The sequence below is a fragment of the Pyricularia grisea genome, chromosome VII (assembly GCF_004355905.1).
Source record: "Pyricularia grisea strain NI907 chromosome VII, whole genome shotgun sequence".
Classification (NCBI taxonomy): Eukaryota; Fungi; Ascomycota; class Sordariomycetes; order Magnaporthales; family Pyriculariaceae; genus Pyricularia; species Pyricularia grisea.
In genome coordinates, this window is record NC_044975.1 from 1,904,264 (window position 1) to 1,919,452 (window position 15,189).

Here is a 15,189-nt window from a genome sequence, read left to right on the forward strand (position 1 = left end):
TGACCCCCCCCTTTTCCCACTTTGAGTCCCCACAGTATAATCCTTCCCAAGCGCTCACTAGACTAAATGAAGTATTGCAGTAAGGAGATACTGCACAGTACTTTTTGAGTTATTGAAGGCGGGGCCTAGAACCGCGGTAGATGATTGCAGCACTTTCCCGTGGTGCAGGGTCATGAATCTTCGTACAACGTCAAATCCTCCGCATTCAATCACGCTAGTATGTATTTGGAAATCCACTGCCGGTATGGGTATTAATCGTCAACTTTTCTGGGGAGGGTGTAGGTAAAATGACGACGATCAGACTACCTCCTCCAAGCTCCTCTACCAAATTACATTTAACCCAAGGTACCTAACATTACCTACCTCTTGCTACTAACCTACCTACCTACCTACGTACCTAGATAAGGTATGTACTCAATTACACTAACTACCTTACCTTGAATACTCAAGTTACCTTGGGCAGGTAGATAAAGATTCGGTCGACCAACCGAGGCTAGAAGGCAGCTGAACGCGGAGTAGCCTCACTGAAACATGCATAGGCGCTCCGTGGGGGAAGTAGAAACCGGCTTTTCGTTTCCACCAGACATGTTTAGAAGCGACCTGGCGTACCTGCCTACCTTGTAGCCAATTTATTTATCTCCTAAGTCCCCGCTCGCCAGCTGTTTCAAAAATATTCCTTTACATGTTCCTTCTTTAACTTTCGGACGATATCTCTTTTCTACCCTCCCTCAAAATCTCCCATTTCATGATAGGTGCCTAATCAGTACCCGCAGCGACTGGACAAGATGAACCGCATAGCCATTTGGACCGTTGCATCATGTCTTCTGATACCCTTTACGATACATGCTTGCCTCCTAGCGTGGCATGTTTTAGCAGGCACCTCTTCATCTGGGAAATGGGAGAGCCGAGCTACTTACATCCTCTCCGGGCTGCTACTCAAAGTGCAATACGAATTCTTTGCTAAACTGAAATTTGAGCTGCGGGCACGGCGCCTGGGTTGTCTTCCGGCCAAGCTTTACCCACACAAGGACCCCGTGCTCGGCTTGGATTACTTCCTCAAGGCCATGCGCGCGGCCGGCGCTGGGCAGTTCTTCCCCTTTGCCAGGGAGAACTTGAAGACCGTCGGCCACACGCACTATGCCATGGCTCTGGGGACCTGGGTACTGCAAACGGACGAACCTGAGAACATCAAGAGCATCCTGGCAACCGATTTCGACAGCTGGGAGATAGCAGGGCCGAGATTGCTCCCCGTGCTCCCCATTCTGGGTCCCAAGAGCATCTTCACCAGCAACGGCGAGAATTGGCATCAAGCCCGTTCCATGCTCCGGCCGAGCTTCGTGCGTGATCAAGTCGCCGACCTGGCCTGCTTCGACCGCCACATCACTCACTTGCTCGAGAGGATCCGCAGCTCCTGCCAGGATGGTAACGTTACCTTTGACCTCCAGAAGCTCTTCTTTCTCATGACCATGGACTCGAGCACCGACTTTCTGCTCGGCAGGAGCACTGATCTCCTGGTGCAGGCTTCTCCCGATGCCGAGGAGTTCCTCAGGGCTTTCGACTACGTCCTGTTTCAGGGTGCAAAGATGTCACGCCTTGGTCCCATGATGATATACCTACCACACCGAAAGTTTGACGCCGACGTCAAGGTGGTGAGGGGCTTTGTCCGCAAGTACGTCTCCAAGGCAATGACCGAAAAGGGGTACCAGAAGGAGAGGAGCTACCTGTTCCTCCACGAGCTCATCGCATCAGGGGCCAGCGAGGAGTACATCACCGACCAGGTCCTGTCCATTATACTTGCAGGGCGGGATACAACTGCCGCTGCGCTTGCTTGCGCCTTCTACTTCTTATCGCAGTCCCCTGATGCTTTGGCCAAGCTGAGGCGGGAGATGTTGGATATGGGACAGGAGAACCCGGATTGGGAGACTTTGAGGAACATGAAGTATCTCCAAAATGTCATCAAGGAGGGTAAGTTTGACCAGAAACTTTGTCCGTCTTTGGATGACATGATGACTCTTGCTTATATCAAGTCTTTTGTGTTTCCAGCTTTGCGTCTCGCGCCTCCCGTTGCCACCAATTCCCGAGCATCGAGCAAGGAGACTATCCTGCCCCGAGGTGGTGGGCCGGATGGAAAGGCGCCAATCCTTATCCCCAAGGGTACATCGTGTCGATGGAGCAGTTATGCCTTGTACCGACGGGAAGACATCTACGGCCCTGATGCAGAAGAGTTCCGACCGGAGAGGTGGGAAGATTTGGTGAGTTCACGAATTCTAACCACCATGATGGCCTGTCAGATCAGAGTCGTGCTTGAATAGCATTGCTAATTTGAATCGTCACACAGAGGGTTGCTTGGGAATATACTCCGTTTAGTGGGGGTCCGAGAATCTGTATTGGTCAGCAGTTTGCCCTGACGCAAATGTCTTTGGCCATATTCAGGATCTTGCAAAACTTTGACAAGATCGAATCCAGGAACGAGGGCCCTATGGGCATGCGGGCGAGCACTACTTCATCGCTATCCGATCCAGGGTGCTTAGTGCGCATGACACCGAGTGCCTAATGGGGTTCCTCTGCTGTGATTTCCTTGACACTTTGCCCATTCCGATATCAACAGCATTGGATGGAATGATGAGAGAGTGCAACACGTATACCACACAATTTCCGGCTAGCTATAAATACCAGGGTAAAAGATAAAATAACAAACAAAGAACGTAGACCTAACTAAAGCCTCGTACAGATCATTTGTTGGAGTGATGATCAAGTGAGAAAAAGCTCACCAGGCAGCCCGTAGGCTGTGGTACGTTGGAAACACCCCTTGGGAGATGTCTTATAAAACAAGGAGGTATCCGTTTGGTGTGTTTTTTGAGACCGTTGTCCTTTTTGCCAGCCAGCAAGCCCTGCCCCCTTCTTGCTCTGGTTCCGTTGGGTTTTCGCAGGAAGGGTCCCTCCTCCTCGTCTCACCGCCCACTTGACCACCCGGAATCACGTCTTACAACGGGGTGACGCAACGTCACACTTTGCACTTCAACTGTTTCTGAAAAGGGAAAAAATGCAAGTACCGGGATTATATTATCTGCCGAGATACCTCGCCAGTATGCATGCAGCCAGCCGCACCCATCGTGTTCCGTGTATCCGGGTCGATCGACGGGGTGGCTTGCTGGGACAAGTCGGTCATACGCAAAAAAAAAAAAAAGAAAGATGTGATTGCGTGGTGAAACTGTTACATGTGGTGTCTAAGATACCCAGGCACATTGCATTGGTGGTTCCGCAGTCTTTTTCCCAAATTTGTTGTCTCGAGGCGGAAATTTAGTGGCTTTATGATCATACGGGCCAGTGTAGGAGCACCTCAATCCGTGGCTAATAGGTGGTAGACAGCGACTGTAAGCAACCACAAATTGCAGGCAAAACAGTATGCCCAAGAAAGCAACTGGAAAACGGAATTGAAGGTGACCTAGATCAAAAGACGATTCTTATTTCTGTAGTGACCTTGAATAAAACTTTCATCTATGCCCATAGGTAGTAGATAGGTAAGGTAACTTGATATTTGATATCCGCCTTGTAACTAGACCATTTCACATCTGAGAGCCCAAGTTTTGTAGAGCTGGTGCAAGTAGCCCAGTGAACCCTTGTGTCCTTGTGTTGATTGTGCCTTCCTTTTGGTATTTTACGGCCGTGCTTCCACGGATGCAACCGCCCACTCGCCCCTTCTGTCTTTCGACCTTCCCGTACATCCTCGACAAACAAACTCGCCCGTTTATAGGTTTGCTGCGCCTTGTGAGATTCCGCATTTCCTTTCCTGTACCTCCACCCTTCTTTCATTCTGACTTCGATCTCAGCGGACAAACAAACCCATCCCCTCACTTGATATCACTCGACTTGGTGTTTGCAGCGTTGCCATCTGTCTGATCTCATTTGGCTGGGGGAAATTCCTTTGAGCAAAGCTGCCTCCATCCACCAAGGCATTTTCTTTTACTACTGGAATCGACGTGAGTACCATTTAGTATCTAATGTTGGTCTCATGCCAAAACCTTGAATAAAATCATGGTGATTACTGAATGCTTCAAACAGGCAGAACCCAAATAAAGCACAAACAAACAAACAAACAAAAAGAAAACCCCACAAACAACCTTCCCCATTCCGAGATCCGCCAAACCATGGCAGGTTACGGAAACGTCCCAACGGACAGAAACGCCTCGTCGGCCGTCATAGACCAGGGCTCCTACCTGGGCGACCGCGGCGCCGCCTTTTCCAAGCTTAGCGACACCGAGGTCGGCATCATCGTCGGCGTCTCGGTCTTCTTCACGGCCGTCATCGCCACCATCTTCACCTGGCAGTTTCGCAAAAAGAGGGCCAGGGCCAGGGCCTGCGCCGAGGCCAGTGACGCCGAGCTCAAGCAGGCCACGCAGACCGAGGATGAACAGCCGTCCAGGGCACCGGAGAGGGCAGAGTTGAGGTACGACGGCGGCAGGCCCGAGCAGACTGTCGACGGGCTGCTGAGGAGCCTGAGGGAGGGGAAGCGTCCCGGCGCCGGCGACGTTTGAAGGCGTGTTGCGGCACTTTAGGGGCGGGGGGGTTTGTTGTTGTTTGCATTCGTTGAGTTACGTGAGGGATTGAGCGGAAGGATTGCTTGGGGACTCGCAGAGCATCAATTTTTATTTTCATTTGTGATCAAGTTCGTGTTAAATGGATGGGAAGTAGCCAGTTTTGAGCGGCATCCTGTCTGGCAATCACACAAGCTAGCCATCATTTTGAGAGTACCAAATATTCCAAGCTGGTACCCAAAGTTCCAGAGCTATCTGGCCAAATTAACACTATTTGACTCTTAATGGCCTTCTGCAAATTCATTCGTCCATACTTGAGACCCCATCAATTCGTGAACGACCCTGAAAAGCATCATCTCATTGTTATGTGGAGCAGACGACCCATTTACACAACTCGAGCTTGTTTGGCATTTCCCTACTTCTTATCCGTTGATCGAGTGGTATGAGGAAGGTAGCGACTCCTGAAGGCCTGGCCTATCGTACTCATCCTACTTCCGATAGTTCCATCCTGCATGTTGCTTGCCAAGGCCTCCTCAAGCGCTGATTGAGTAACTGAGGCGTCTGTGAGATAGAAAATGTTAGCAGCAGCACTTCAACAATGCCATGATGTGGGTTTCTCTTCAAAGAGTTCTCACCGTCCAAGTCACTAAAGCTACTGCCCATGCTGGGCGTTCCACCATCGCTTCCATCTCTGGAGTACCCTTTTCCTTTACCATTAGATCCTGCTCTCCCAGAGAGCTCGGCCGTTCGCCTCGGACTAACAGGTGTGCGATAGAATCGCTCATCACGGGCAGGTGACTTGTTTATCAAAGCCGCGGATCCCGTGGAAGAGTCTGACGTGTTGGACTGGGTGATGGATCCAATCCGATCTTTCGTCGACTGGCTCCTGGCGGGCCGCCTTGAACTGTGAGGTTCACCTCGGAGTGTAGCCCCGGGATCAGAATACTGCTCACTTCTCGCCTCTTGGGGTAGAAATGCAGGCTCAACATCCTCATCTTCTGGTGATTCCTGACCGTCGCCAGTTTTGCCGCCACCAGATGGAGCCGAGAAACGAGGCGGTCGACGGATGATCCGGGACTGCGCAGGGCTTGAGGATTCTGACGATGATTCCGAGCTAGAGTCCGCTGGTCCCGGAGATTCGGTATCTTCATCATCTTGAAATTGTCGGGCGGTGCGCATTGTTGCAGCGGTAGGAGTGGTTGGCATGCCTAGCGATGAAAGCCGCTTGCGCGGAGGATCAAGGGACTGCCGCGGCGTGTTCGCCCCTGTCTTTCGCTGAGGTGCCGGGCCCACGCTACCTGGACCTGTGCCGCCTGGAGATGTACGTGTGGCGGGTTGTTTTACAAAAGGTGCCTTGCCGGCTGCGGTTGTTGAGCCAGCTACCGATGCAGGGTCACTCCTAGGGACCTGAGCATCTCTTCGGATTGAGAGGGATGAGGGTGCTCGGGCCTGTCCAAGAGAAATGCCAGCTCCTGACCCTGTTCTCCTCATGTCGGACGCGGTAATTGCAGCCAAGTCGGAAGGTGGGACTGGTGACGGCGCGGCCGATCCTTTGGCTGCCGTGAGCTTCCGCATTTGTGCCCGGACTTGGGCGGCATGGCGTTCTGTGAGGTACGTCACTTGTTGGAGAAGAAAATCGACAGTTACGTCGAACTCGATGGCACTGAAGTGCATAGAACCGAGTCAGTCTTAGTTCTTACACTCATCATTGTTACAAGATAAATTTCAGCAAAGTGGAAGGCCAACGCCATATTCCTTACATAGCATCCCCTAAGTTAAGCAGCGAGTTAGTTTGACACCAGAAGGGTCAGGTGTAAAATGAAGATCAAAATAAGAAGGTGGGTGTGGAAGAAGGTGGCACACGTACAGTCAATCTCCCCCTTGGAAACACCAGAGAGAATGTTCCACAGAGCTTCATCCTTGGCGGAGTCCCAGTTTACCTTTGAGGAGAAAGTTGTGTAAATTTGTTAGTAGATGCTATTTGAAAACATGAATGACGCATGAAACCCATCGCACTGATGAAAATGATAGAAGTAAAGTTGGTTGGCATTAGCCTGGACTTTGCAATGCTTACAGGTGGAGGATCCACAAAGTCTCCTCTCGGGAAAGGGAGACGGATGAAAACGGTATACGTTGGTTCCGACTCCATTTGCGATCAATCAATAAATCAATCAGTCAATCAATCCCTCTGCACAGCCGACGGCTTGGCGATAAATGGTACAAGGCGGCGATTGTATGTGCAACTAACTGTTGCTGGCAATTGAAGTCAGACTGGGGTAATACGTTCCAGTTCACCTATAGGTCCATCAAAAAAGGACGATCAATTGGATAATCTGACAGACGGGAAGATGCGAATGTATGTCTTCAGTAAGTGCCTCAGTCAGGTCTAAGCAAGGTCAGTAAAGCGAGATGTAGACTAGAACTAGTAGGTAAGCAGCTGCAGTGCAGGTGAGGCTTACCCCGGATTTCAGGTGACGGTATGACTATCGATAAAGCTTTCCAGTGGAGATAGGCACCTGGATGGATCCACCATACAGAACCATGTACTGACCAGGATCCCTGTTACTGCTTACCTTACCTAGGTACGGAAAAAAGCACGTCCTGGTCGTTGCTGTGGAAGAAGTTTTGACCTCCACTAGAAACTTTCAGATCGCGTTTCCATGCGACTTTATCTGTTGTTCGATATCAACAAGCGAATCTTCCAGGAGCCAACAGCACACCATCAACTGCAGATTACTCCGCGCAGTACCGGATTCTTGTGCCTTCTACGAAATTGAAACAGTTCTTTCTTTTGTTCAATCTGAATAACCAAATAATACAACCAACGCACATACAATGGCACCTTTAATTTTGCACAACGTCCCCGATGACGAACTCTACGTGGGCGAGGACGGCAAGCAACGACCATATGCTATGGTCTTTTCACAGTGAGTTTCCGACACCCGAATTCATCTTTGGAAATGATTATTCTCATTCGTGTATTTGTTTACTGACGTGGCATGCCAGAAACGAGGGGCATCATGCCTCAGCCCGCGGGAGGCGAGCCGTCGCAGAGACTGGTTCCTTCGGTCGTTCCGCTCGGAGATCACGCTCAAAGACTGCGACACCCGCCCGGAAAGAGGACCCCACCCTCGCAGCAGCAGATCAGGTCTTCAAGCAGTGGTTTGCGACGCAAAAGAAATCAAAAGACGAGGATGAGGCACAGCCCACGCAACAACGAAAGCCGAGCGGTGGCCAGCCGACCGACAACGAGGCTGCTTCGGCAACCTCGTCGCAGTTTAGCCAAAAACAAGTACCCTTTGAGGTCATTCTTCGTGGATACAGGTCGGCGCGCCAGCAATACGCCGCGATCGCCCACTACGAACAGCTCGCCGGCCCCATTTGCGAAGATTACGCAAGAGATCCCCCGATCGACAACCGTCGGTACAAGTCGGAACTGCGAGACTCGGCCTTGCAGGCGGCGCATAGGAGACGGCGCGCATTGACTCCCGAGGAGCGCGCCCGCGTCAACCGTGCCGACGGTGGTGAGCACTGGGTAAAGGTCACATTTGAATCGGCAGCAGCGGCCGAGGCGGCTATGTCCGTTTCGCCCCAGCGGATTCTAGGACACCTTGTGTACTGCGAACCTTACCAAGGCATCCCACCTTCGGATCAGGCCGTCCCAGACAACATTGGCGAGGCAGGCGAACTGTTGGCTGGATATCAACCTCGCGCCTCATTGTCATTCCCATCCCGCGGTCCGCCAAGGACAGTCAATGATTACAGCGGCGGCACGACGACCATTCCCAAGTCAATGTCAACCCCCGCACTCCCGGGAAAATTCTCACCTTCCAACTCTTTGACCTCTTCCCGCACCATGGACACTGGCACGCTTGACTCGTTGGCCGACTCGGCTACAGTCTCATCAGCTACTGCAACCGGACAACCCGGCTTCACGACTGCCGTTGATGTCAGCGGGCCCTCTTCCAAAGATAGCGCATACTGCCGAGCAGCGCCTGCGGTTCGCAAGACAAGGCTGTTGCCGGCGGAGCAGGCTCTGCTGCCCCAGCAGTCGTATGCTCAACGTGCGCTCGACAGGATACCATTCCTCAAGTGGTTCAGCGGTTCCATGATCGGAAACGAAGTTCCGCGCACCGAGAATGGCGATTTTGACTGGGACAAGGCTAGTTTGTACTGGAAGTTTATCTGGTGGTTGGACTCAACCTTCAGGTTGTTTGGTGGAGAGATTATAAGCGCGGACAAGGATGACTAGATGATTTGCACGTATAATACTTGAGGAACGATTTCAGGCTGATCCTATGACTATGTTGAGAGAAGGCCACAGCGTTTCTGGTCATGGGTTCATAAGACATCCGGATCTTTTTAGCGTTGATTTGTGTTAAAAACAGGGCCTTTGAGGCGCCGACTATACTTGTAATAAGTGGTTAATTTTGTCAGAACCACGGCGCAAGCTCCTGACCGACTTTGTTGTCCAGTGTACGAATACCAAGTGCACAAAAGCGTGTTCGTGAGAACTGTTACCTAATGTCAAAGTACGCCTATCTCTAAAGCTGTGCGCAATAAACTACAACGAGCCATAGATGTTGTTCCGGCTAGAACAGTCTTCGACACTGTATGTTCCCTCACGCCAACATCAAAATCCATGCCGAACCCTACTCGGTCATGTTGCTTAATGGGGTAAACATGTAGCCAGGAAACATCAGGGCAGACGACCATTGGCTCTTCTTGAGCGTAATTCCACTTGGTGATCTCCAAAGGTAGGAGGATCCTCAAGTTCAAGCAAAGCATTGACATACACATAAATAGACAGTTCAAGCAATATATGACGAGACTGAAAGAATAATGTCAATAGTGGTACCGCAAAACACACTGCAGCCCTAGTATCTAACCAAGTAAGAATAAAGGGGTATACTGTAAGATAGTAGTTGTACAGAACAAAAACATCATAGAACGACGAACAGAAATCTGTATATATAGAAGAAAACAAAGACACGACCCTAATCACATGCATGTTCAGACCCATGAGAAGACAAGGTCGTTGGCGGCAGAGGCCTCGTAAAAGCACTGTCTGCTGGTGATCGCTCATCACGCCAGGGGCTTTTGTGGACACTACTGTCATCATCTGCGTCGTCATTATCGGAATGTCCAATATTGTCGTGCAGTATCCTGAACATCCTGGAAGCTCTTGGCGTAGGCTCCTCGAGTTGTACTGGGGAGGACGACGAGTCGGTTCGAATCGTCTCAGCCTCCTGGTCCCCCGATGCTCCAGGGTCACTGCTGCCGCCTCCCATGGGTAGCTCGCCTGGGTCGACTGGTATAGGCTCTGGGGAGAAGGGCCTTGCGCCTCGAGGCTGGTTGAAGAGACTTTCCGAATCGACGCCGCCGCCGCCGCTGCGGATGCCAACCGCCCCGCCCTTGGTAGGCGAGAGCGCTCGTGCAAGACTCTGGTAATGAGGCTCATCCGGGTCCACCAGCAAACTATCAGCCCTATGATGGCCAGGCCGGGTGGTCTCGCTCGCCGAGTCTGCAAGGATGCTCTTGGGCGGCAAGATGCTGAAAAGCCTGCTGGAGTCTGTGGGGACGGGCAGGTCCGCTGCGCTGGTGATGGGCTCGTCGCTTGCGAACAGGTCCGTCCCGCGCTCCAAGAGGTCCTCCAGCCCGCCGCCAGTCCAGCCCTTGCGGGCGAGGCTCTCAAAGATGTCGACCTCTGCGCGGGCGATGCTGCAGGCGGCGTCGAGGACACCGACGCTCGTGTCCTGGCAGTCGCGCAGCAGGGCACGCGAGTGGTCGGCGTGCAGCGTCGTCAGGCCGTCGAGCTTTGCAGTCAGCTCGACGAGGTGTGTGCGGAACTGGGCGACGTCCCGACGCTTCGGGGTCTTGTGCATCTTGACGCCTTCCTTCTCCAGTCGCCTGATCTCGCGCCCCTGGGCCGTGGCGGCGGCCGTGTAACGCGCCTGCTCGTCCTCGACGCTGTGGCGCCACTTGTCGAGCTCGTGGAGTAGCGGCACCTCGAAGGATCGGTAGATGGTCTCGCCGAGGATTTGGTGATGGTTCGCTATCAGGTGCTGCAGGCCGGCTGCGGCGAGGAGCTGATCGGCCGTGCAAGACGACGAGAGCTGGTTGGGAGCGCGGGCTGTGAAGGATGCGGTCATGGACGGGGGCATGCCGCTCGAGTTGGTGCCGCCGTCGCCGCTCGCGGTGGGTGATATGGCCGGGGCACGAGCTTCTTTTAACCGGGCACATGCCTCGAGGGCGCTGCCGAAGGCAGAGGCTGCGGTGCCGATGGCGGCCAGAGCTTGTCTGTAGGCTTTTGCCGACGCGATCAGATCCGAGTAGGCGACCTGCGAAGCCTCGAGATCGGCCTTTGTCATGGTGGCATGAGACTGGTGCCGCGGCGGGGGCGGTGGCGGAAGCTGGTATGCGGCGAGGGGGTTGGCCGTCGAGGCGTAGCTCATGGCCGGAGACGACGGGACGGGCGGGAGTTGGGATGGCGACAGGACGCGGCCATCGTCGGTGGTGGCCGTTGGCGGCTGCCGCAATGGCAGGTGTTGTGAGGTTGTCGCCATGACTGACTTGGGGTGTTGTGTGATGGACCGGTCCAGCACCAACCAGCCTAGGTAGGACTCTAGGTTTGTGTCGTGATTCGATTTACTGGGGGGGCGGATTGTTTACTCCGATTTGCAGTTGGGGAAGTGGGGATCTCGCCGTAGTGTGACGATGGGAATTTTGGTCAGTGCAACCAAACTTGTTTATCAGAGCGAATAAATTCTTTAATCCCAGCCGAAATGAAATCAACGCTTGCTCTTTTTGCACTAACTACTGCACAAGCAGAAGGCATAAAAAAAGCAGGGCCGAGATCCAAGGCGCAGTGATCGACGCGGTCCTTGAGTAACCTGACGTTGGCATAAAAAAAGATAGCAGTAAGAGGTTAAACCATACTGCGATAAACAGGAAAGATAGTTCAAGGCCTTGCTTGGATCACAAGATCTTGGCGGGGCTTTACCCATGTCACAAGCTCAACCAGAACTAGGACCAAAATGATACCCAGCAGAATGCCTTGGAAACGCCCCATTTTTGAGCATCCTGCTACTAGAACTAGATTTTACTACACGGTGGGGACCAACATTTCCTCCCTCGTCCATTTTAAGCTGTCTAGGCGGGCTTCTATTTAAAAGATTTAGAAGATAGGCACCGACGACCACAGCACTACAAAAGGACCCAACACCCAATCGTACTTTCGACTTTCGTGCCGCTATATGCGACTATATGCGAACAAGTGGATCAAATCGGTCGGACTCTTTTGACGCTGCTGCGTTACTTCCACTGTGCCGTTGCTCTCTCTATTGGCTGGCTCATGACTTTACTGCAGGCCGCAGAGCCTCTAAAGGGTGATGATGTTTCTTCTTTGTGCATCTTCTCGTCTTGTCCTTGACAAGCAACATGACGCGATATGCATATCGCGATTCCTCGCCATTGCGTCTAACCGCGAAAACTTATTAGTGCCTGGTCGCCACGAGATGTATAGACCAATCTTGCAAATCGACAACGGGCTTCCATACCCAAGAACCAAGGACCGAGACGGGCCAAGCCGTACAATCTGACAGCACCATCGGCCCCCAGTTCCCAGGTATTGCCCCCGCTTTAAGTTTACCTATGCTGCAACTATCCTCAATTAGCTAGCCCAATATCGCCCCCAAGGCCCCCAAATTTGTTCCAAGTAGTATGGATATGCGACCCTTAATTGTAACCTCTCTAATTTAAAACCTGTCTGATCCGAGTGGCGAGGGCCTGGCCTAGGTGAGCAGTCACCCTCCAAAACTCAGCAGGCAGCAACGAATGGAAATATGACATTTCAGCTATCGGATTAAATGTGCCGTAAACTGGACGTCCCTGTTTCTCATTCCACCATTATGCCGCTGTCAGCTTTTGACAATGTTCTCTTATTTGCCTGAGAATGAAGAACATGATATCAAGCGCCACTGATCGATCATATATAGGCACCGACCGGTATGAATACTTGCCCCGTGCGTATTGCGAACATTATGCCGTGACACCTTCATGATTACCAGTTGATGAAGGTTGCTTTGAATTCAAGTCATTGATCAAATAAGATGGGTGATTAGTCTAATATACTGTACGTAACGACCCATCGATTTTGGTGGAGCCCTTGTATAAAATGCGTTCTGAACGGTCTAGCCTCACAACTCTCAATAACTCGCCTATTGATCACGATATCCACATTTCCTGATTGAACGAATCCATGTTTCAACACTCACTCTTTTCGGAAATTTGCCCGAGAAGGATCTCTAAGCTTTCAGAACCAGCTCGTAACTACCTAAATATGGCAGTCCGCATATCCTAGCCCCCTCTTTGACAAGGTCCACGTGCTGGACGGGCCGTATGTTCACAGGTACCGACAGCCAGACAAGCCTGAATACCTGGATGAAATAACAACCAAGCCTCTGAATGCTACCCAGGTCTGACAGTCAGGCAAGGGTTGTGAACAGCTATGATGGCATCAACCTGTTGAAAATTGCTGACAGTCTATGAGATAGGCGGGGCCATCTAATAATGCCCGGCATCTCATTGCGGCACCATCAGCTTCTCCGAGGCCGCAAAGGGTCGTAGTTGCTCGCATCTGGAGCTTATAAGCAAGCATCATGTCTCTGTCAGGACAGTATGCTGGCTGTTTTCGGCCTTGGCACAGACGCACTTTTTTTCCCCCCTCATCCTTGATCCTCTCATATCATCATGTCTTTAACACATAATAGAGTTCTCGTCACTGGGGCCACTGGCTTCCTTGGCAAAGTGCTTCTTGAGGAACTCTTTCGTCTTGAAACAGAGCTTTCTATTCACGAAGTCGTTCTTCTCATCCGCCCGAGCAAAACACTCAGTGCTTCTGAGCGTTTTGCGGAAATCGCGAAGAAGCCATGCTTTGCCAATCTATATAAAGGATGGACTGATTCTGTCCGGGTCGTTGAGGGTGACCTCACTCTTCCTCGCTGCGGCCTCGAAGACGCAGTCTATGCCAGCCTGTGCGAGACGACTACCCACATTATACACACAGCCGCCTGCATCAAGTTCGACACCTCTGTTAATGAGGCTTTGTCCGCCAATGTAGACAGCTCGCTTCACATCCTCCGGCTTGCCAAAGACTGTCGAGACCTTCGCCAGCTTGTTATTACCAGCACGGCATATGTTACACCACCTCAAGATGGCCCCATTTACGAGAGCCTGGTACCGCTGCCTCGGCCCGCATGGAGCCTGCTCGAAGACCTTCGGAGCGGCGCTCTCGGCAAGTCAGAGGCGATCGAGCTCACAGGCCACCGAAACATATATAGCCTTTCCAAGTGTTTGGCAGAGCATATTATATGTGAGACGAAGGGCAGCCTTCCCCTTTCGATCGTCCGACCCAGCATCATCTGTGCAGCACTCGAATACCCGAGGCCAGGCTGGATCGATAGCCACGATGCTTTTGCCGGCATCGCGCTTGGGTTCGCGAATGACGTCCTCAAGGTTATAAATGGACGTCCCGAAGCGAAGCTGGATATCGTACCGGTCGACAAGGTCGCGGCCTGCCTGATTGATGAGGCATTCCCCAGGAAAGAGCGAGAATATGAGACGCCACAGCCTCGTATCATATTTTCCGTTGCAACTACAACGCAGTCCCTAACTCTTGGAGAGGCGTGCCAGATGATGGAAGCATTCTTCAAGAAGGGGCGTTTCCGGTATATCGGCCCGATGGGCGGCTATACCTTTGACATACAGCAGTTCCTTCACCACTACCTTCGTCTGCAAATCGCTGCTGCCGCCAGCCGCCTCTCGGGCAACAGGGCCAAGGAGGCTGCTGCTATGAAAGCAATAAAGGTGCTCAAAGGCATGAATAACGTCTTTGGACCGTACGCCAGTAATACTCATGACTTTCGGCCTCACCAGCCAAAGGTTAGGTTTGATGCCAAGAACTACCTGCAGCTCGTCTGCGAAGGAGTTTCTCAGAATCTTTTGCACGCGAAGCTTTGAAAAGGTATGGCCTATTGCACGGCATTTGTTAACTGTATGATGTATTGATATGAAATTTGCTTTGTGGCTGGTTGGGAAAAAAGGATTCAGCCTTGAGCTAGAATCCTTGATGTGAGCTTTAAAGTGTCAAGTTGACAGAAGATATGCTTATTCTTTTGTTATTGTTATCATTTTCTACCGTTTTCTTCAGTCATTCATTCCTTTTTCCCCTTGTTGTCTTTGTCGTTGTAACTTTATTCAAAGAAACCATTACAGTAAAAAAAAATTGTTTAGCGAATAGGGAGATGAGCCCAATTCTCAAGTTTAAAATCTATACATACGCTGCATGAACCGGTTGGCTCTTGATTTCGTAGATTTGTCGAGCCTCTTTCGTCTCTCGACCCCCTGGCAATGCGCTTACACAATGACTTGCGGCTTTATAGGTACGGATGGGTCAAACAAAATAAAAGAAAAAAGAATAGAAATTCGGATCTGGATCCCTCCGGCTTGGAATTTCGGAAAAGGTTAAGCGCTTGGCTTACAATCGGGTCAGCATTTATTCGCCCCGGGCAGCAACGGATAGCTAGCTTGACCAGCTTGTGGGCAAAGCGAAGGCGACGTCGGCCTGGAGAGAAATATCAGTAGGAACACAAAG

General features: G+C 51.6%; 6 protein-coding genes across 6 annotated transcripts; 4 read left to right on the forward strand and 2 right to left on the reverse strand.

The window, feature by feature from the left end:
• Positions 1-271: 271 nt before the first annotated feature.
• Positions 272-2,716, forward strand: PgNI_10586 (uncharacterized protein). The gene is made up of 3 exons (XM_031130559.1): positions 272-1,965; positions 2,044-2,252; positions 2,339-2,716. Exons 1-3 carry the CDS (start codon positions 786-788, stop codon positions 2,552-2,554), a joined length of 1,605 nt encoding a protein of 534 aa, XP_030980183.1. The 5' UTR covers positions 272-785; the 3' UTR covers positions 2,555-2,716.
• Positions 2,717-4,148: 1,432 nt separating this feature from the next.
• On the forward strand, positions 4,149-4,535 carry PgNI_10587 (uncharacterized protein; the record flags this gene model as incomplete). Its single annotated transcript, XM_031130560.1, has 1 exon — positions 4,149-4,535. The coding sequence occupies one exon, from the start codon at positions 4,149-4,151 to the stop codon at positions 4,533-4,535; it is 387 nt and encodes a 128-aa protein (XP_030980182.1).
• Positions 4,536-4,950: 415 nt separating this feature from the next.
• PgNI_10588 (uncharacterized protein) lies at positions 4,951-6,684 on the reverse strand (the record flags this gene model as incomplete). The annotated part of the gene is made up of 4 exons (XM_031130561.1): positions 4,951-5,096; positions 5,171-6,198; positions 6,399-6,475; positions 6,610-6,684. The coding sequence occupies 4 exons, from the start codon at positions 6,682-6,684 to the stop codon at positions 4,951-4,953; spliced, it is 1,326 nt and encodes a 441-aa protein (XP_030979790.1).
• Positions 6,685-7,203: 519 nt separating this feature from the next.
• PgNI_10589 (uncharacterized protein) lies at positions 7,204-9,037 on the forward strand. The gene is made up of 2 exons (XM_031130562.1): positions 7,204-7,462; positions 7,542-9,037. The coding sequence occupies exons 1-2, from the start codon at positions 7,371-7,373 to the stop codon at positions 8,785-8,787; spliced, it is 1,338 nt and encodes a 445-aa protein (XP_030980138.1). The 5' UTR covers positions 7,204-7,370; the 3' UTR covers positions 8,788-9,037.
• Positions 9,038-9,532: 495 nt separating this feature from the next.
• Positions 9,533-11,101, reverse strand: PgNI_10590 (uncharacterized protein; the record flags this gene model as incomplete). The annotated part of the gene is made up of 1 exon (XM_031130563.1): positions 9,533-11,101. One exon carries the CDS (start codon positions 11,099-11,101, stop codon positions 9,533-9,535), a length of 1,569 nt encoding a protein of 522 aa, XP_030980373.1.
• A 2,185-nt stretch (positions 11,102-13,286) lies between these two features.
• Positions 13,287-14,555, forward strand: PgNI_10591 (uncharacterized protein; the record flags this gene model as incomplete). Its single annotated transcript, XM_031130564.1, has 1 exon — positions 13,287-14,555. The coding sequence occupies one exon, from the start codon at positions 13,287-13,289 to the stop codon at positions 14,553-14,555; it is 1,269 nt and encodes a 422-aa protein (XP_030980374.1).
• Between the last annotated feature and the right edge of the window lie 634 nt (positions 14,556-15,189).